Source organism: Geotrypetes seraphini, chromosome 7, assembly GCF_902459505.1.
Source record: "Geotrypetes seraphini chromosome 7, aGeoSer1.1, whole genome shotgun sequence".
NCBI classification, from domain to species: domain Eukaryota; kingdom Metazoa; phylum Chordata; class Amphibia; order Gymnophiona; family Dermophiidae; genus Geotrypetes; species Geotrypetes seraphini.
In genome coordinates this window covers 3,118,092-3,140,203 of record NC_047090.1, presented here as the reverse complement: position 1 = coordinate 3,140,203, position 22,112 = coordinate 3,118,092, and the positions used below count along the sequence as shown (strand labels likewise).

At 43.6% G+C, this 22,112-nt stretch overlaps 1 protein-coding gene across 1 annotated transcript in view; it reads right to left on the bottom strand.

Moving 5' to 3' along the window:
* The window catches only part of BTBD11 (BTB domain containing 11), a 352,073-nt gene that overhangs the window by 68,039 nt on the left and 261,922 nt on the right, over window positions 1-22,112 (bottom strand). Inside the window, exon 4 of the mRNA XM_033953005.1 lies at window positions 936-1,088. Coding sequence (XP_033808896.1) covers window positions 936-1,088 — 153 coding nt within the window. The remainder of the gene's footprint in view (window positions 1-935; window positions 1,089-22,112) is intronic.

The window sequence follows — 22,112 nt, the reverse complement described above, 5'->3', positions numbered from 1 at the left end:
GCAGCATCTTTCTATCCCTCCCTTCCATTTCCCTGTGCAGCAGAACCCCACCGACCCTCCTACCTTGAGACTGACATACCGTACCTCAGTGATGTGGCAGAGGGAAGGCCTCAGTAGGGAAGGCCGTGAAGCAGCCCGTTCAGAGTGCTGATGCCACTGCTGTTTTTGGAGGCCTCAGAGGTATGGTATGTCAGTCTCTTGGTGAGAGGGTTGGTGGGGTTCTACTGCACAGGAGGATGGGAGGGAGGGAGGGATAGAAAGATGCTGCATAAGGAGATGGGTGAGAGGGGAGGAATGTTGCTGCATATTTGGGGGGGAAGGAAAGAGGAAAAATTGGGGTGGAAAAGAGGAAGGGAGAGATGATTGTTGTACATGAAAAACAATAAGCCATCCCCTGAAAATAAGCCCTAATGCGTTTTTTGGACCCAAAATTAATATAAGACACTGTCTTATTTTCGGGGAAACACAGTAGTAGTATGTCTGTGTAAATCAGGTATGGTGAAATGAAGAGGGTTGTGGAAATCAAGTGTAATGGGTGGATGGGGTGGAGTTACCAGATTTTACGATTGTGAAATCTGGACCCATAACACCACCTCCTAGGCCCGCCCAGTTCTTCATAGCCTCACCCCACCCCCAACCTGTTCTCATGCTTGGTACCACATCGGGAGGGCATCTGCACATGCGCAAGTGTGATGCAATGATGTCATACGCATGCGCGGGCACATGATGTCACCACGCTGCGTCTGCGCAGATGCCTTCCTGATGCAGTCCCGAGCTGGAACCTTTTCAAAACCCGGACAAAGTGCCAGGTTTTGAAAAGCTGTCCAGACGCCCGGACATGTCCTCTAAAAAGAGGACATAATTGGATAAATCCAGACATCTGTCTTGTATAGAAATCAGGGCTTGAAAGTATAAATGCTGAATCAAATACATACTTTAGCTGTCGAGGTTCACAGTCCACGCCTGGAAGTAACAACCTAGCTGCCTGCCGTACGTCATCGCTGTCCACTGTGAAACTGCGACGATACCTCGCGTGAGCCACAGCAACCCTTATCCATTCCATGAGTGGAGGCAGCACTAGAAAGGGCCTGAAAATATGAAAATGCAAACTAACATCAGAATTGCAGAAAGGACTTTGGCAGTCTTTCCCGAGGCTTGAACATTACACGGATATTCATGTGGCATTACTGTAGAAAGAACTTACTGCAAAAACTGCTTTGAGAAATCTGAAACAGAACTCAAACAGGAATGACTATCTTGATGCAGTAACCAAAAGAACATAAGATATATCATACTATTAGATTAGACCAAAGATCCATCAAGGCCAGGAAGAAATTGCTGGAATGGAGAAGTAACCTAATGGGTACAGCAGGTGGCTGTAAATCAACAAAGCCTGGTTCCAATTCCACTGCAGCTCCTCGTGACCTTGAGCAAGTCTCAAGAACAAACTAGGATTGTGAGACTTCCATGGCGGGCTACTGTCCCAGGCGTACCTTGAAGCAGTGCACCCCCAACCACATGTAATCTCTCTCTCCTTTCCCTCCCAAGAGTCTGGCACCTTTCCATTTTCCTCCCTCCCTCACTGTCAGTGGTCCTTCCAACTTTCTTTAGTGGCGCCGGTAATGACTCATACAGGCTGGCTCCAAGGTCTTCCCTCTGCAGTGTCCTGCCTTCTCCGATATAATTTCTATTTATGCATGGATGGGACGTGGCAGAATTGAACTGTTTGAGTCACTGCAGGCACAGACAAAATAAGTTGGAAGGACTTATGGCGGGCTGGAAAGTTGCAGAGATGCTGGGCCCATGGGAGAAGGAGGAAAGGGAAGAGAATGGATGGAATAGAAAGATGTCAGACCGTGGGGATGAAGGGAAGAGGGGGAGAAATACTGAACTTACAGTGAGGGAGAGCAAGATATTGGGGTGGGAAGAAGAGAAGAAAGAGGGAAAGAAGCTGATTGGGATGGGTTCAGAGAAGAGAGAGATAAGAGATACTGAACCACATAGGAGGGAGGGGAAAAGAACAGGACGTTGCAAGATATAGAGAAACAGAGGGAAGATGTTGGGCATAGGGACAGAAACATAAAGGAAAGATGCTGGACAGGGATGGTATAAGAGCAAAGAGGGGCAATGATGGAAATGGGTAGGGGCACTGGGGCACAAAAGAGAAATGCTGGTCATGGGTGGGTTATATGGACACAGAGAAGCAATGCTGGACATGAACATATGTGCCGAGAGAGATATTGGGTTTGGGGGTTTATATGGACAGAGAGAAGATTCTAAATATGGGAAAGAATAAGAACACATAAGGGAAACATGGAGGGGGGGGGGGGTCATAGGAACACAAAGGGGAGATGTGGACAGGGGAGGATGAGTAGGCCCAGAATGGAGTTGTTGAACACTGGTGGAAAACATGGACACTGAGAAGGGAGATGCTGAACATAGGGAAAGAGAGAAGAGATGGATGATGGATATGGAAAGAGAAGAAATGTTGTATGAACGAAAACAGAGGAAAGCAGAAACCAGAGACTGAAACCAAGATGATTATAAAAATAAATAACCAGGCAAAAAGAAAAGTAGAAAAAATAATTTTATTTTCTACAGCATTTTATAATTAGAATTTTATTATAATTTGGAATGTCAGAGCTGACTTAGCTGGGACTCAGGATAGAAATTTGGGAGGGGACCCCACAGCCCACTACCAGCTCTGACTTTCCAGGGTAATAGCTCTAGTTGTATACCTCTAACGCCATCCCTGCCTTGTGTCATCTTTATATTTTTAAATTTACACAGTACAGGAGAACACACATTTCCTTCTATTTTTCTGATGTCATACTACATGCAAGATCTGGTTTATTTTCTGTTTCATGGTCACTTAGGGCCAGATTCTCATAAAGTTGCTGAAAGTTAGGAACTGGCAGGCGCCTCGATCATGCCTAACATAAATGTTTTAATTGGTTTTTAAGTAGCACAATAATCGGTTGTGCCATTAAAAACCCATTTAAAACTCATTAAAAAAATTAGGGCCCTCTTTTACTAAGGTGCGCTAATCGAATTAGCACGCGCTAAACGCTAATTCGTGCATGTTAGTCTATGGATGCATTAGCATTTAGCGTACGCACCTTAGTAAAAGAGGGTATAGGTGCTACTAGGGACTGGTGCCTGGGTTCATGGTGCCTAGCGACACCTAGTAATGCCAAAGCCTGGAAGAGTAATAAATAATGAATATAGAACACTCACAGTTGTCTAAAGTGCAAAATCTATACCTAAACAGAGGGGAAAGACCTCAATATACCCCAGAGATTCAATCAATGAGTTGAAACTATTTTGGGGTGAAGGTATCATCCGTTATAAATCCTATTTTTTGTGTGGTTAAATTATCTTTAATATTTCTCTTATATTTCAAATAACTGAAAGAGAGCTGGCAACCAGATAACTATAACGGTGATATTCAACCATCTGGCTTTGTAAATCAATTTTTAACAAGCACTTATCTTTTTTTTAAGCCCCGACGGAGGCCACATCCGTTTCGCACCAGAAGGCTTTTTCAAGGAATATGATAAAGCTCGCTCGATTTAACCACACAAAAAATAGCATTTATAACGGATGATACCTTAACCCCAAAATAGTTTCAACTCATTGATTGAATCTCTGGGGTATATTGAGGTCTTTTCCCTCTGTTTAGGTATAGATTTTGCACTTTAGACAACTGTGAGTGTTCTATATTCATTATTTATCTAAGGATTTGAACATCTATAGCAGCTGAACATTTCACCAGGATCTCCATTTATTTGCTTCAGAAAGCCTGGAAGAGAGACATATATATATATATATATCAAAAATCTTCACAGTATTCCGGATTATATATATCCTTATATATCCTTCAGCCTCAGCCCCACCACTCCACCTCTAATATAAATTTGTAGCGTGAAGAATTATGTGGACTTTCATCATCGGCTGTAAATTACTTTATTAATTCACTTTTTCTTAACTTAAATATCATTAAACTAATGTTTAAGCCCGTTACATTAACGGGTGCTAGTAAAGCCTCCTTCCCTCACATGTCCCCTATTTTCAGCCCCAGCTCCAAACCCATTCCCCCCCCCAGCCCCCTTCTCCCATCTTTTCCCTTTCAGCCCCAGCCCCCCACGAAGCAGGCGTCGTCCCCGTAGCACATGCCGTCCGCGGAAGAGGAGCAGAGTGCGGGGAAGAGGGAGGGTGAGCCTGTTAGAGACGGTTCCTGCGCATCTGCCGTGAGGTGAGCCAACCCACCGCCATCTTCCACTTTCGACGTAGTGTTCCGGACACAGCAGGCGGGGAGCCAGGCCCCCTATACCCACGCTCCATTACTATTCAGATGCGATCATCTCTCTGTCTCGCAGCGGGCTTGCAGGCTCCGGCTAGACAAAGGTCATTTTTTAGTTCAAAGCCGACGCTGCATCTCCTCTCTCGATCCCCGCCAGAGTCGGAAGTCTTCTCCGACTCTAGTGAGGTTCGATAGAGGAGCTGCGGCGGGGGCTTTGAACAAAAAAAATGAACTTTGTGTGGCTGGAGCCGGCAAGCCCGCTGCGAGACAGAGAGATGCGTGGTAAGCGCGCATGCGCACTCTGCAGGCCATGGAACTACAGATCAGGCAACACGGCATTAAGAGTGCGCATGCGCGCTTAGCGTTTTATTATTATAGATACTCTTTCATAATTTAATTCTTAATGTGTTAAAGATTAAGACTTTTCAGCCACTTATCTTAATAGCTGACATGACCCGGGAGAAACTGACCCAACATGTTTCACACAAATGTGCTTTTTCAAGGGCCCCCCCATGGTCGGTACTGTCATCCGACTTAAAAGCAGTTTTAGCAAGCAAAACCTGGACGATGGTCCACATAATTCTTTACATTATAATAATAATAACTTTATTTTTCTATACCGCCATAGTCAGGCGACTTCTAGGCGGTTTACATTATAAGAAGGCTGGACATTCAGCGAATAGCAAAAATCTTAATATAATACGATATCATAGATCCACTTACAATACAATACAGTGAGTCTAAATACAATAACATATAATAAGTCTAAATATAATACCGTACAAGGAGTCTTAATGCAGTACGATAGTCTAAATGGGAAACTTACGTGTTAAATTGGAGATCTATGGGCAAAGAGTATCTGAGAGATTTAGGACATCCATAAGTTGGAGTTCTAAGGGTAGAGGAGATCAGAAAAAGAGGGGCTTCTTGAGAGAGAGAAAGGCGTTTGTTGGGGAGGGGAGTCCTAGTGGGGGAGGGGACTGTTTTAGTCAATGAATTTTGCGAATAGGGCGGTTTTGATCGATTTGCGGAATGCATTATAAGTCGTATTGGGTTCGTTTATGTGGTTTTTCAGCCAGATTAGCGGTGGAGCGGTGGGGCTGAGGCCGAAGGATATATATAATCTGGAATACTGTGAAGATTGGTGATATATATAAGTAATCGTTTTAGAATACCATAAGTTAAAAATTTTACATCACATTTTAAAGCCTGGAAGAGGGCATGTTTAAACTTCGGCATGGAGAATCCTTGTGTGCATTGGCAGGAGAGTTTCCTTGCAAGTAAGACTGGTTATTTAATGGAAACCTTTTGTGCTTCAGGGCCTTAATGACTTCCTAAACAGATTTTTGTATGACTTTACAATATGCCTGGTTCTGAGAGGATTTATGTTGCTGTTACTGAATTTTAAGGGGAAATGCCCTACCTCTGCTCTCCATCCATTGTTGGAGGGGGCCAGAAGTTCTGCGGATGCAGAATTTTTTTACTTTAATACCATGCTGTGTAAGTATATGCAATGGCGTAGCGAGGGTAGGAGGCTCCTGGGAATGTGGTGCCCCTTCCGCGCTCTTCTCTCCATCCCCCCCCCCTTCCGGGCCACCCATGCCATACTCGCAGCCTCCCCCACCCTCCCCGGTACCAAATTGCCAAATTGAGCCTGCTGCTCACGATGGCGTTGGCTTTCCCTTTGACGTCACTTCTTGGCCCCATGACCCAGAAGTGATTTCAGAGGGGAGCCAGGTTGACTGTTGCTTACAAGTGTGTTCTTGTACAAAGCTAATTCTCTCTAAAAAAAAAAAAAAAAAAAAAAAAAAAGCATTACTGTACTCTAACAAAAGAATTATTTAATAGCTCTGATATTAGCATAGAAACAGAAAAATAAAGGCAGATAAAAACCTGCTCATCCATGCCATCTACTCTCTTTTTCACATTAATGATACTTACAGGTCTGCATTTGTATTGCTCTTAGGTGACAGCAATTGTTACTGTGATTAGAATATGTACATATCGCATTATTAGTGTATAAGGTTGAGCTGAAGGGCCCTGATTCTACAGTATAAATCAGTGGTCTCAAACTCAAACCCTTTGCAGGGCCACATTTTAGATTTGTAGATACTTGGAGGGCCTCAGAAAAAAAAATAGTTAATGTCTTATTAAAGAAATGACAATTCCACTTCTCCTTCTATCACCCCTCTCCAGCAGCATGCCACATCTCTCCTCCATCAGTATGTCCAATATTCCTCCACCTTGCATCCCCTTCAATCCGTCCCTCTGTTTCTTCTCCACAACCATACCCAACATTTTTCCCTCATGCATCTCTACCTCTCTCCTTTCTCTCTGTCCAATTTCCCTCTTTCTTCCTTTTTCCATGTCTTTCCCTCTAACTCCACACCTATATCCAAAAAATCTATTTTCTTGATCCCTTACCCACCGACAGCATCTCTCTTTCCCTCCCTTCCTAACCCCAGCCCGTCAAGCATCTGTTCTCTTCCCCTCCCCCCCCTCAGCATCAGTCCTTCCCTTATTCCCAACTCCAGCCCCCACTACTCTCAGCTGGTTCTGACCTCTCCCCAGTTCCCAATTCCCCCACCTACCAGCTCCCCGCCACTGTATTTTAAAATCTTCGGGCAGCCAGAGGCACAACAAAGCCAGCCTCCCGCCATCTGCCTGCCTGCCTTGGAAGTGTTCTTTCTGCAGTGTTCTGCAGGGGCAGGCAGATGTCAGGAGGCTGGCTTCATTGTGCCTCTGGCTGCGCAAAGATTTTAAAATATAGCAGCAGGGAGCTGGTACGTGGGGGAATTGGGAATGAAGCCTTCTTCCCCGTCATCTGCCTGCCTGCCCCGGAAGTGTTCTTTTTGCAGAGTTCTGCGAAGGCTGCAGAAATAACACTTCCAGGGCAGGTAGGCAGACAGCGGGAGGCTGGCTTTGTTGTGCCGCTGACTGCCTGAAGTTTTTAAAATACAATGGTGGGGAGCTGATAGGTGGGAGAATCGGGAACTGGGGAGAGATCGGATCCAGCCGAGAGGAGTGGTTGGCTTTGACGGAGGGGGACTGGCAGGAAGAATGGATCCCAGTGGCGGCTTAGGCAGAGGCAGATGGGCAGGCAATGTTCATGGCAGCGCATACCCTCAACAAGTGGCTCGCGTACCCTGTACTGTGTGTTGAAAAACACTGACCTAGAAAACTCTTTCCGAGTGATGGTCAATATAGAAACTATTCTGAATATAAGGTGGTGTATCAAATCCCACCACCTTTCATTTTAATTTCAACCTGCCACTGCCCTCAACCTAAATACAACCCCATGAGTGCCTCTTCTCAATAAGCCCCAACGTTTATTTACAGCTCTTTGTGTTAACATATATTTAAAACTGACAAAATCCACCTTTTTGAGACTGCCTTCAGCTCTTAAACTTACTCCCCACTACCTTCTGCTCATCAACCTAGTCAGCAGTTTAACCATCCTCGCTAACTGTAACCCCTACCCTGGCATCCTGTCTGTCTTGATTGATTAGATTGTGAGCTCATTCGAGCAGGGACTGTCTCCTTCATGACTCTACAGCAAGACATACGTCTGGTAGCACTCTTGAAATAATAAATAGTAGTAGTAATACTTTCTGCAGACTTCCAGTGCCAGAAGGACTATATCTTTGTGGTTACTGCTCCACATTACCTATCAATCCACCACTTGTACGTGCAAATCTGGTTTAACAGCACATGTGTACCTCTGGCTTTCTTGGAGTGACTGACCCTTTGGATTCTGATCAGTGGGCTATACGAGAGTGAACCCCTTTTTCCCTAGTGTATTTTGGATTCTTGTGATAATGTACAACTCCCCCTCTCGATTCACGGTTTCCCCAATCGCAAACTCGGTAATTCACAATTTTTTTTTGAGCCTAGATTTTTAATTGAGAAACGCTGCCCCGGACATCCTCCAGACCTTACCTGGTAGTCTAGCGGCGAAACGGGGCAGGAGCGATCTTCTTATGCTCCTGTCCCATGCAGAGCCGTACTGTGAGTTCCTGTGGTCTCACGAGACTACAACGGAAACTCCTGTTGTAGTCTCGTGAGACTACAGGAACTCACAGCATGGCTCTGCACGGGGCAGGAGCGTAGAAAGATCGCTCCTGCCCCGTTTCGCCGCTAGACCACCAGGTAAGGTCGGGGAGGAAGGAGGGAGGCAGGGGTGGGTCAGAGCCGGTCCAAAAAATTATTTGCGATTTTCCCTATGCGTGGGCCGGCTCTGCCCCTAACCCTCGTGAATATTGAGGGTCTGCTGTATTCTGAGCTTTTCTTTATTATTTTACTTTATAAACCACTAAGGCATCACTATGGATTGGAAGTTATCAAATAAATTAGAACTTGAACTTTATGACATAGATAACAAATGTTAAAAATAAAAAACAAAAAAAAAAACCGGACCTTTTTCAAAAATCCCTACCTAAACTTTAGAATAACTATAAACAAATGGGGTTATAGGAAATTATTGAGTTGTTTTTTTCATATATTTATAGTAGTCACACACGTACTTTGTGCTATTCACTTCACTTTTTATAAACAAATTCATCACACCATTTTTATCAATTAAATAAAGCACTTAAATTAATTAACAGCCCCTCAATAAACTAGGAGGATGGTATATCATACATGATAAACAGATCTCAGTGCATAGGACCTCCCATAACATATGTTATTCCAGGTCCATATTCGATTAGATTTCAATAATCATTTATACCAAACCTCCTTCCCTTCCCTTAATTAGTTAGTTGGTAACTTTATTTAATTTATTTAATTTTATGTTGTGTTACATTAAAAATAATTCTATCTCTTTACATAACAAATGTGGCAGTACTAGCTTACCACAGATCATGACCTGACTTCTGACCTGAGGTAACCTTTCGGCATTTTTAATTATTTTTGCACTTCCACCTATAGCCCAGAATTACAGATCACGATATGTCTATACAAGGGCATGAAACCCAAGCATGAGTAAACTGAGATGCCTTTGGCTGGTGGCAAATGCAGGGATAACTAAAATTCCTTGAATTGTATTTAAGGGATTAATATCAGATTCTTGTCCTACAATAAAGGATTCAATTGTTTGGCCAGAGCTGACATTTTTGCACTTAAACATGATATTTATGAAATGCTCCAAAGATTTGATTTTAAAACTTTTTGTTTGCAAGATCCATGATCTGCTCTCACTCCCAGCTCTGCACCAATCCAAGCATCTCCCCTCCCCTTCCTTATTATTCCAAAGAATTTCCCACCCAATGGTATCTAGCATCTCTCAAACTCCCTCTCTACACCTCTACCTAGGCAACAATAACCCATGCAGAACGTACACACTGAATGGGGAGACCTTGGCTAGGACTGTGGCAGAACGAGATTTAGGGGTGATCATCAGTGAAGACATGAAAACTGCCAATCAAGTGGAGAAAGCTTCATCCAAGGCCAGACAAATGCTAGGTTGTATCCGTAGAAGCTTCGTTAGCCGGAAGTCCGAGGTCATTATGCCGTTGTACAGAGCCATGGTGAGACCTCATCTGGAGTACTGTGTACAATTCTGGAGGCCACACTACCGTAAGGATGTGCTGAGAGTTGAGTCGGTTCAGAGAATGGCCATCCGGATGGTCTTGGGGCTCAAGGATCTCACATACGAGGAAAGGCTGAACAGATTGCGGCTATACTCTCTCGAAGAACGCAGGGAGAGGGGGGACATGATCGAGACATTTAAATATATCACTGGTCGTGTAGAGGTGGAAGATGATATTTTCTTTCTTAAAGGAACCTCAGTCACAAGAGGGCATCCGCTGAAACTCAGGGGCGGGAAATTTCATGGCGACACCAGGAAGTATTTCTTCACAGAGAGAGTGGTTGACCATTGGAACAAGCTCCTAGAGCAGGTGATCATGGCCAACAGCGTGCCTGATTTCAAGAATAAGTGGGATGCCCACGTCGGATCTCTACGAGGGAAGTGTAAAGGTATCGCCACCTGAGTGTGATCTCTAGGAGGGTAGTTAGTTAGGGAGGGTTAATAGAGTGGGCAGACTTGATGGGCTATAGCCCTTTTCTGCCGTCATTTTCTATGTTTCTAATCACTTCACCCACCCCATGGTTTCCAGGATCTCTCTCCTTCCTTTCCTCGTGTTCTCCAGTATCTTTCTCCTTTCTTCCACCTCCCTCTTCCTGTGAGGTATTAAGTAGGGTTACCAGATTTTCTGTGGTAGAAACCCAGACACATGGCAGCACCCCATTCCGCCCCAGCTCAGAGGCCCTCCAGATACGGCCGAAGGTCAGGGCTTTCCAAAATCTGGACAAACTACCGGGTTTTGGAAAGTCTGTGCGGGCACCCAGACAGTCCTCTAAAAAGAGGACATGTTTGGGTTTTCATAGACATCTGGTAACTCTAGTGTTAAGCATCTTACCACCCTTCCCCCAGGTTAGGATTAGCAGACACCCGGATTTACCCGGACATGTCCTCTTTTTAGAAGGCATGTCCAGCCGTCTGTCCGGGTTTTTGAAAACAGATTGCATTGGGAAGGGCGTCCGCGAACCGACAAGCAGGCTGATGTGTTAGGGCTAGGAGTGAGGCTGGAGCGTAGCATAGGCATAACGGAACGGGGATGGCTAGGCGGGGATGGATGGGGATGGGTGGGCGGGTCTGGATTTTACATACGTAAAATCTGGTAACCCTACCACAGATCAGCAACAGTACAATCAGCATTCTAGAATATGCACTGGCGCTAGCTGGGGCTCCTGCCCCCTTCAAACTTCCTGTTTTGGAGAGGTAGAAGTTGATAAGTCTTGAACATGCACAGATGCTCAAGGCTCTATACTGACTAGTCACCATGCATCGTCTGGAATGCTGATTGCTGTGTCATCACCTCTGGAAATGGAGAAGAAGCTAAACACCTTATGGTAGAAGGAGGGAAGGAAAATTTTGCTGATGTCATGGCACCTGTGGCTCCCCCTGTTCAGATACCTATGGCAGAAGCGTAGCTACCATTGAGTTAACCAGGGCTGCCCAATGGTAGGGTCTGACTGTTGTTGCATCTCTCCCCTTCCTCCCGTCCCCCCGTCCCCCACACCTCCACAGTGGCTGGCTTGATGGCAGAAGCAGCACGATAAACAGACTGCCTACTTGTGTCACAAGCGTCTTATACAGAATTGTGTCTGTCTTAAAGAACAGATACCTTACTCCCCTCGATTCTCTAACAAGCACCCATATTTGCATATAAAACTGATCTTCAAAAGAAAAATAATCTTTCTTATTCACTAGATCACCCATACCTAATAATAATGATAATTTATTACCCACCATAGAAGATCGTGTTAGCTATGCTTATATATTTTTGATTTGAGCACTTGAATTACATTGGAGTTTGGATAACGGTACTTGATAAGGTTGGAATGTTTCTGGTAATAGATTTATAACAACATCGATGGATATGAGATAAGTACCACCCATTGTTGAGAATCATTTATTTTGTGAATATATTAATTCTTGAATACGAGGTATAAAAAGAGTTCAATGTGAAGAACTAAATGGAGGAGGTTAGGGAAAGTGCAATAATGCTTTGAAGAAATCCATATTTTCTTCCATTACCAGAGCATATATGGTTGATAAGCGGATATACTGAGCACCGTAAATTTTTTTTTTAAAAATCTTTTTATAAAGTATTTAAATAAAGATCAAGAAAGAAGAGAAAATATTTTATAAGGTATATTTAGACATTTAAGGAGGTCTTTTTTTATATAGAATTATTCAGATATTCAGCCATGAGAATACAGTATATGAACATAAAATCTGCCACACTGCCAGACCAAAGATCCAGCAAGCCCAGTATCCTGGCAGTATCCCAAAAACCATCAAGATATTACCTCCAGAGATAGAATAGGGCTTTCCACAAATCCGCCTTAACAGTTTATGGATTTTTCCTCAAGAACTAGTCCAAACTTTCTAAAGCAAGTTATACTAATTTTATCACATACTTCAGCAACAAAGTCCAGAAATTATGTGTTGAATGAAGAATATTTTATCCTATTTGTTTCAACACAGCATGCAGAGAAAGGGAGTCTAAATATATAGCATAAAACAACAACACCCAACAAAATGTACTACTTAACATCAAACCATGCACCTGGTCAATATACTTTTTGAAAGAGCAAACAATTTTCTTATTATCCAAGACAATAAGCAGGCTAATGAACATCAGATAGAGCGGGCTTCAAAACTGATGTTCCTATCTACTAGAAAGAAGATTATCGAGGTCAGTACCCTAATCTTCCCTTCTAGTGCAATAGGAACATCAGTCTTGAACCTGTGGGATGTACCAAGGCAATTCCAAGAATCTAGGGCAGGACAGATAAGCCTGATGACAGTGCTGATGATTTGAACGCGGATTTGGCCGCTACATCCACTCTATAAAACTTTGTGAAAGTATGGAGGGTGGACCATATGGCTATTCTACAAATTTCTTCAGGGAAAACTGCTCTTGACACTGCCCAGGAGGACGTAACACTCTTAGCGGATTGTGCCTTTAAGGATATAGTAGGTTGCTTTCTGCTTCCGATATAAACTGAAGAAATGATCTTACAAATCCATCTAGAAATGGCCGCTTTTGAAGCTGGCTGGTCCTGGTGGCTAGTACCTGCCAACACAAAGAGATGATCTGACAGTCGAAACTCATTCGTCACTTCCAGATAACGAAGTAACACTCTGCGAACATCCAGCAATTTCAAAACTTTATCACTCTTCTTGGACCCTGAAGGCATGCAACTGTATTTCCTGTCTCACATGAAAATTTGAGACTTCGAGACTATGAAGGGATGAGACTCATGGTGGGGAAGAAGATTAAGAAGAGGATAAGCACTGTAAAAACGCTAGAGCAAGCATGGTCCCTTTTTAAGGACACAGTCACCGAGGTGCATAATCTATATATACCGCGTATCAATATGGGATCCAAGAGGAAAAAGAACAAGGAACTGACTGCGCTCACTGTGGCGGTGAAGGAAGTGATCAGAGACAAGAAGACTTCGTTTAAGGAATAGAAAAGGTCAAAATGGATGAAAACTGGAAAAAACACAAACAACATCAAAGCAGGGGCCATAAGGCGGTGAGAGATGCCAAAAGAGACTACGAGGAAAAAATAGCCAATAAGGCAAAAAACTTCAAGCCGTTCTTCGATATATCAAGGGGAAATGACCTGCGAAGGAAGCGGTGGGGCCGTTGGATGACCATGGAATAAAGGGAGTACTAAAGGAGGACAAAGCCATCGCCGACAAACTGAACACAATTTTTGTGTCTGTATTTACCGAAGAGGATATACACAACATACCGGAAGCCGACAAGCTATACACAGAAAACGAAGGAAGGAAACTAACAGGGTTGATGGTCAGTCTAGAAGAGGTATGCAGGCAGATTGATAGGCTTAAAAACGATATATCCCCGGGACCAGATGGCATCCATCCGAGGGTAATCAAGGAACTGAAAGGGGTTATAGCTGAACTGCTCCAACTAATAGCCAATCTGTCGATCAAATCAGGAAGAATTCCGGAAGACTGGAAAGTGGCAAATGTTACGCCAATCTTCAAGAAAGGTTCAAGGGGAGATTCAGAAAACTACAGACCGGTGAGTCTGTCCTCAGTACCGGGAAAGATGGTAGAGGCAATAGTAAAGGACGGCATCATTGATCACTTTGACGGACACAATTGATGAGGACCAGCCAGAACAGCTTCAGCAAAGGAAGATCTTGCTTGACGAACTTACTGCACTTCTTCGAGGGAGTAAGCAGGCAGATAGACAAGGGTGACCTGGTCGACATTGTATATCTGGATTTTCAGAAGGTGTTCAACAAGGTCCCGCATGAACGACTACTTCGAAAAATTGCGAGCCGTGGAATCAAGGGTGAAATACTCACATGGATTAAAAACTGGTTGGCGGATAGGAAACAGAGAGTGGGAGTAAATGGACAATACTCGGACTGGAAAAGCATCAGCAGTGAAGTGCCGCAAGGTTCGATGCTTGGACCCGTGCTCTTGAACATATTTATAAATGGCCTGGAAATTGATACGACGAGCGAGGTGATTAAATTTGCAGACGATACAAAGTTATTCAGAGTAGTGAAGACACAGGGGGGATTGCGAAGACCTGCAATGTGACATAAACACGCTCGAGAAATGGGCTGCGACATGGCAAATGAGGTTTAACGTGGATAAGTGAAAGGTGATGCATGTCGGTAACAAAAATCTTATACATGAATACAGGATATCCGGTACAGTACTCGGAGAGACTCCCCAGGAAAGAGACTTGGGAGTACTGGTAGACAAGGACGAACAGAATGCTAGGAATGATTAAGAAGGGAATCACAAACAGATCAAAAAAGATTATCATGCCGCTGTACCGAGCCATGGTACTCCCCCACCTGGAATACTGCGTCCAGCACTGGTCGCCGTACATGAAGAAGGAGATAGTACTACTCAAAGGATCCAGAGAAGAATGAGTAAAATGGTTAAGGGGCTGGAGGAGTTGCCATACAGTGAGAGATTAGAGAAACTGGGCCTCTTCTCCCTTGAAAAGAGGAGACTGAGAGGGGACATGATTGAAACATTCAAGATAATGAAGGAAATAGACTTAGTAGATAAAGACAGGTTGTTCACCCTCTCCAAGGTAGAGAGAACGAGAGGGCACTCTAAAGTTAAAAGGAGATAGATTCCGTACAAACGTAAGGAAATTATTCTTCACCCAGAGAGTGGTAGAAATCTAGAACGCTCTTCCAGAGTCTGTTATAGGGAAAAACACCCTTCAGGGATTCAAGACAAAGTTAGACAAGTTCCTGCTGAACCAGAACGTACGCAGGTAAGGCTAGACTCAGTTAGGGCACTGTTCTTTGACCTAAGGGCCGCTGCGGGAGCGGATTGCTGGGCACGATGGACCACTGGTCTGACCCAGCAGCGGCAATTTTTATGTACTTTTGGGAAGAAAGAGGGGACTGTACACAATACCCCCCATTCTCTGAAAATCTGAGAAATGGTTCTCTGCAGGATAATGTTCGCAGTTCAGACACCCATCAAGCTGATGTGACTGCCACTAAAAACATTAACTGTCAGGTCCATCATTGATGCAGGTCTAAAATTTGTGATCTGATCAACCCCCAGTTTCGGTTCCTTAATCACTGGTTGCACAGTCGCTACTTTCAATAACTGGGGTAGTATCCCGTCTTTCAACATTAACCCCCCCCCCCCCTTTTTTTACAGAACTGCAATATTGATTTTTAGCACAGTCCGGCACGCTGAATGCTCTGCACTACTCCCAATGTTCAAAGAAAATCTATGAGTATCAGGAGCAGTGCAGAGCGTTCAACGTAGGCCTGCACTAAAAAAATGCAATGGTGGTTTTGTAAAAGGGGGGGAGGAGGGTAAATTAACTATCATCGTGATCACAAGCATAATTCTTGACCTCAACTCTCTAAAAATCACAGGTGTTGAGTTCCCATTCCATTATCATATGGGACTATTTTATTAGTGACGGGACAAAAGCGTGCGAGGACAAACGTGCACCGACAATTCAGCACAAAGACTTCAGCACATCGCAGGAAAACCTTCTTTTAAAGGGCTCCGACGAGGGGTGTTCCCCCGCTCTACTTAATAGGGATCGTGCTGCCTCGCGCTGCCATGTTGGGGGGCGTGGGGGGTGTAACCCCCCACATTAATAATAATTTATTTTTTTGTATATCGCTATACCAAAAGTTCAAAGCGGTTCACAACAAAGTAAAAAATATATACAATCAATATATATAAAATACATTAAAACAATTAAAAACACATCAATTGAAAGTTAAAAGCAGAAGTAAACAGTGCCACAGCTAAGATGTAAACATGTCAAACAGGCGTGTCTTTAGTGATTTTCTAAAGTCAGAATAAGAAGTAGCCTCTAGTATAGGTTTTCTAAGCCATATGTTCAATTTAGCGGCCTGAAATGGTAGCATTCTATCAAAAAACTTCTTATAGGGAAAAAGTTAAGTTTCCAGTATAATGTGGGGTTACAACCCCCCAACCCCTCCCCCCCAACACCAGCACGATCACTTTTAAGTAAAGTAGGGGAGTTCCCCACCAACACTCCCCGTCGGAGCCCTTTAAAAGAAGGTTTTTCTGCGGCACGATGAAGCCTTGCGCTGAATTGTCGGCGCACGTTTGTCTCACGCGCTTAAGACTATGAACCGTTTTATTTGGTACATTAATGCCTATAAGTCCACTTGATGACCATGACACCTGGAACGCTCTTCCGGAGTCTGTTATAGGGGAAAACACCCTCCAGGGATTCAAGACAAAGTTGGACAATTTCCTGCTAAACTGGAACGTACGTAGGTGAGGCTGGACTCATTTAAGAGCACTCGTTTTTGACCTGAGGGCCTCTGCGAGAGCGGACTGCTGGGCAGGATGGACCACCGGTCGGCAATTCTTATGTTCTTATAAAGACAGGCTCCTTCTTGTAATGTCTGGAGTTGCGTTGCAATTCATCGCAAGAACCTGGAAAAATTGGGACCGTTTAAATTTCCCATTCTAGATATGAAAGGATGCTGGCTGAAGAAAAAGGTGAATCCCGGAAATTTAAACCAATTTTGAATCCACTAGATTCATTTATTAAACACATTTTAAGGCATTATTTCGTGATAAGACATCTACCAGTTTTGTATTATTTATTACTCTTCATACACATTTAGGGTGGGAAGGGGGAGGGTAGTTTCATGATTTCAGCCAAGTATGTATGTGCTTTTTAATGATCTATTGTTGCACTTTGTATAAGTTGCTTTTATAAAATCAATAAAAAGTTATAAAAATGAATTACAAAAATCACAGGTGAACAGATATCCACAGAGGAAATTGAGGGCCGACTTGATAAAACAGTAGAAATTTGTTTCTGATCAGCTTCCACAAATTCTTCCCCAGGCAATATGTTGTTGACTGTAAAATCATTATTCATCTGCTGAGCAGGTGGAATAACTGCCAAGATGTTCCGAATCTTGGCATGAAAAAACACACTAAACTCTTCAGCCGTGAAATAACTTCACATAACCTTTTTGCTCAAGTCTTGAGCCAGATTTTTCACAATTGCAAACAAATCTTTTGGTTTATTCAATTAAGTATTTAGCTTATTTTGACAATAATCACTTCTTGCTTGACCAATCATCTCTCTGTACTCATTCAGTTTTATCAAATATGAATCATTTGTGTCAATATCTCTGGGTTGTTTTTGGGGGTTTTTTTTGCCATTCACGCTCACAAACACGCAGTTCCACACTGCAGCTGCAACAGACCTGCGCTAAACTATGGCTTTCATTTCCACTTATGTGCGTACTAGCCATAATTTCTGACGCTACACTCTCTACATCGTTCTTAAATGTATCTAACCAGTAACCAAACACATTCTCAGCATTTACAGAATCTATATTCTTCAATAAAGGTTCCCAAACATGCCACAATTAATCTGCAGAAAATCTGGTCCTAATTTTTCTTATTTCCCTATGATTGAAGTCTACAAAATCCTGAGTGGAGTAGAATGGGTACAAGTGGATCGATTTTTCACTCCGTCAAAAAATGACAAAGACCAGGGGACACTCGATGAAGTTACAGGGAAATACTTTTAAAACCAATAGGCGGAAATATTTTCTCTCTCAAGAGAATAGTTAAGCTCTGGAACGCATTGCCGGAGGTTGTGGTAAGAGCAGATAGTGTAGTTGGTTTTAAGAAAGGTTTGGACAATTTCCTGGAGGAAAAGCCCATAGTTTGTTATTGAGAAAGACATGGGGGAAACCACTGCTTGGCCTGGATCGGTAGCATGGAATGTTGTTACTGTTTGGGGTTCCAGAAATCTTATGTTTCTCTTTGGGATTCCAGAATCTTGCAATTCTTTAGGATTGCGAATGGAATGTTGCTACTCCTTGGGTTTTGGTCAGGTACTAGGGACCTGGATTGGCCACCGTGAGAACGGGCTACTGGGCTTGACGGATCATTGGTCTGACCCACTAAGGCTATTTTTATGTTCACCTAAATCTCGTTGAACAAATTTATCTGTAAAACTATTGAGATGTCTTGGGGAAATCCACTGCTTATTCCTAGAATAAGCAGCAGTGGTACCACGAGGGTAAGTAGCACCCCTCCCCGGCCCTCTTCTCTGCCCCTCCCCGACGCACGTGCACCCTCTTCCCTTCCCCCGTACCTTTTTAATTTTCCAGGCGAGATCAAAAGCGCAAACATTCTGCCCGCATCATGTCACTTCCTATGTGCGGGTCCCGGAAGTGATGTCAGAGAGAGCTGACACCAACGCAGGAAGCAAGTTCGTAATGCTGCTCGTGCAGGAAAAATGAAAGAGGTACGAGAAAAGGGAAAGGGTGCACATGGGCAGCAGGGGACAGGAAGGAGGGAGGCAAAGAGAAGGACAGGTGCCTGCGCCTTTTACAAAGGCTGCACCCAGGGCACCCCCCCCCCCCGCATCCCCCTTACTACGTCAGTGATAAGTTGCATAAAATCTGTTTTACTACTTGGCTTCTACATAGCTAGGTACTTGAGACCTGGGTTGGCAATTGCTGGAAACAGGATACTAGACTTGATGGAACTTCAGTATGGCAACTCTTATGTTCTTAACATTTGTTCCTTTATATGGATAAGTTATTCATATAATGATAGAACTGCTATTGATGTAATTCACTTATACAGATGAATTCACCTGTTTAGTGGTTAAATATCGCCACCATGTGGTTAATTTAGGCCCTACTTGCAGAACACCCTTGATCCTTCCTCTAGATTAGGGGTGTCAAAGTCCCTCCTCGAGGGCTGCAATCCAGTCAGGTTTTCAGGATTTCACCAATGAATATGCATGAGATCTATTTGCATGCATTGCTTTCATTGTATATCAAGTTAAAATTTAATAAAATGTTTTGCTTGTCTTGCAAAACACTTGCAAACCAAGGTTTTACTGTAGTTAAAATGACTTTTAATTAGTGCTCTTTACAACAGCTCTTCCTGGCAATTTTTCTCCGCTCTGACGACAGAGATCAAAACTCAGCTTGAGTTGGAGAACGGAGAGCAGCAGCAACAGTCCTGTGAAGAGAAAGTTTTATACCTATTGATTTTAAATCACTATTCACTTTGATTGGGGATCATTCGTTTCATTGATTTGGACCCAAATGAGAAGCACCGACGTACGATTTCAGAGGAACCGGAAGTTTAAGATAAGTACTGCTACCACGCCAATCTTATGCGTAGATAACACCTGTAGAGCCTGGACTTTGCCTTAAATTATTTTCTTATAATATAATATTCAAAGTAAGAGTCATCTGCAATTAGGCGCAGGAACAAGATGGTGCTTTGATGGTTCCCCTTGATTCGTGGTCCTCATATCTTTGGATATGACCGTGGTGGAGGTATACTGAGCACATCACTTAATATAATTGATATAATTTTATATTTCACATAAGCAAATAGTAAAATGAAAACAAAGGGCATTATTTGTGAATTAGAATTAACAACTTAAAGAAGACCTGCACCAACACATCGGGCAGATCAAATGGTCTTTTTCTGCCAGCATCTCTGTTTACGAAGAACTCTAATAGGGGACATTTTGCATTATAATTCCTCAGCAGGTGTAATGCACAATGAAAATTCCTGCAGGACCATCATTGTGATAGATTTATTTATATTAACTGCCCACATTCATTTGTTGTTGACAAAAGAATCAGCTTCAGCTAACAGAAACTCGTACAAATCTGAGCTGAGCTTTTTAACAGTCCCACTGCCAAGTATGCATTCAGAAAGGTCAAAAAACATACTTTAAAGTTTTCATTTTAGAAGGCGTCTATTTTTAAACCTCATATCTATGTTATTTGGATGTTCTAATGCATGCCTATTAAAGTGTTTCATTTATATTGCTTCGACATCGTATCTTATCTACGTTATGTGAATGTTCTTCCATGCTGCCTTTTATGGTGTCATTTCTATTCTGCTTTCAACAACGTCAAATCCAAAAGAAAGAATATCAAAATGGATAACTGATAGAAGAATACTTTCTATACATAGTTATTGCCACTGGGGAGTCTTGTGTGCAAAATCTGAACAATATCATAAAATTAGGTGCAAATGTATGAAGGTCCTCAGTATTCACTACTCTCAAATCAAGACAAGCCTGTAATAAGAGTTGTGAGCCATAGTCGCCCAACGGGGTAATCAAGCGTGAAACATCCTTGGATCTAGTGCACAAGTGTCCAAATAATTAGGCCCTGATTCTCTAAAAGTGCGTCCCGATTTTAGGCAGCTGTAGGCATCCTACAGCTGTCTAATCAGCCAATCGGGATGCACGTTTTTTAAAAAAAAATGCTCCCCAGGCAGGCCGCCTATATTGAAGGCGAGGCCCGCAAGACACCTAGGCCCTGATTCTGTATAGGACGCCCGGGAGAGGCGTCCTATTCAGAATCGGCCTAAACTAAACCCCGATTCTGTAACCGGCATCCATGTTACAGACGCGGGTTAGAGAATCGGGTTAGATTAGACACGGCCCGCTACACTTATCGCGGCAAGGGATCTCTCTGCCGCTATAAGTATAGCGGGCCGTGGCCCCCTGACCGATCACTGGCAGGAGGGTGCCCAAACCCTCCTGCCCGAAGACGCACCCCCCTCCCCGACACTACCGATCGCCCCCCCCCCCACAATATCGGTCGCTGGCAGGAGGGTGCCCAATCCCTCCTGCCCGAAGATGCACCCCCCCCGGCACTAACAACCCCCACTCCACCAAACCTGTTCTTACAGATGGGTCTTGCACGTCGAGCAAGCAGGCACGCCTCGTCGAAATGAGGCGGGCCCGCCCCTTCCCGGCCCATCCCGCCGAAGCCTGGAGATGGTCAAATCATTAATCAAGGACAGTATCAATGAGCATTTAGAAAAAAAAACCTGATGAGAACAAGCCAGCATGGTTTCTGTACTGGAAGATCTTGCCAAACGAACCTGCTGCACTTCTTCGAGGGGATAAGTGAACATTTGGACAAAGGTGACCCCATAGAAATAGTATACCTGGACTTCCAGAAAGCCTTGGACAAGGTACCTCACAAGCGCCTACTAAGGAAACTGTGGAATCACGGAGTGGAAGGGGACATACACAGATGGATCAGAAACTGGCTGGCGAACAGGAAACAGAGGTTAGGAGTAAAGGGACACTATTCTGACTGGAAAGGGGTCACGAGTGGGGTCCCACAAGGGTCAGTGCTGGGACCACTGCTATTCAATATATTTATTAATGACCTGGAAACAGGGACAAAGTGCGAAGTTATACAATTCACGGATGACACAAAACTCTCTGGTAAGGTTAGATCTGTAGAGGAATGTAAAGAACTTCAAAGGGACCTAAACAAACTGAGTGAGTGGGCAAATAAATGGCAGATGAGCTTCAATGTAGAGAAATGTAAAGTTATGCACGTAGGGAAAGGGAATCCGATGTACAACTATGTGATGGGAGGGATGGTACTGGGGGAAGGCAACCTAGAAAAGGACTTGGGGGTTTTGGTGGATAGAACAATAAAACCGGCGGCACAATTCGCAGCGGCCTCATAAAAGGCGAACAGAATGTTGGGCATTATCAAAAAAGGTATCATTACCAGAACTAAGGAAGTTATCCTCCTGCTGTATAGGGCAAATGTACGACCGCATCTGGAGTACTGCGTTCAGTACTGGTCGCCGTACCTTAAGAAGGATATGGCGATACTCAAGAGGGTCCAGAGAAGAGCAACAAAAATGATAAAGGGCATGGAAAAGCTCTCATATGCTG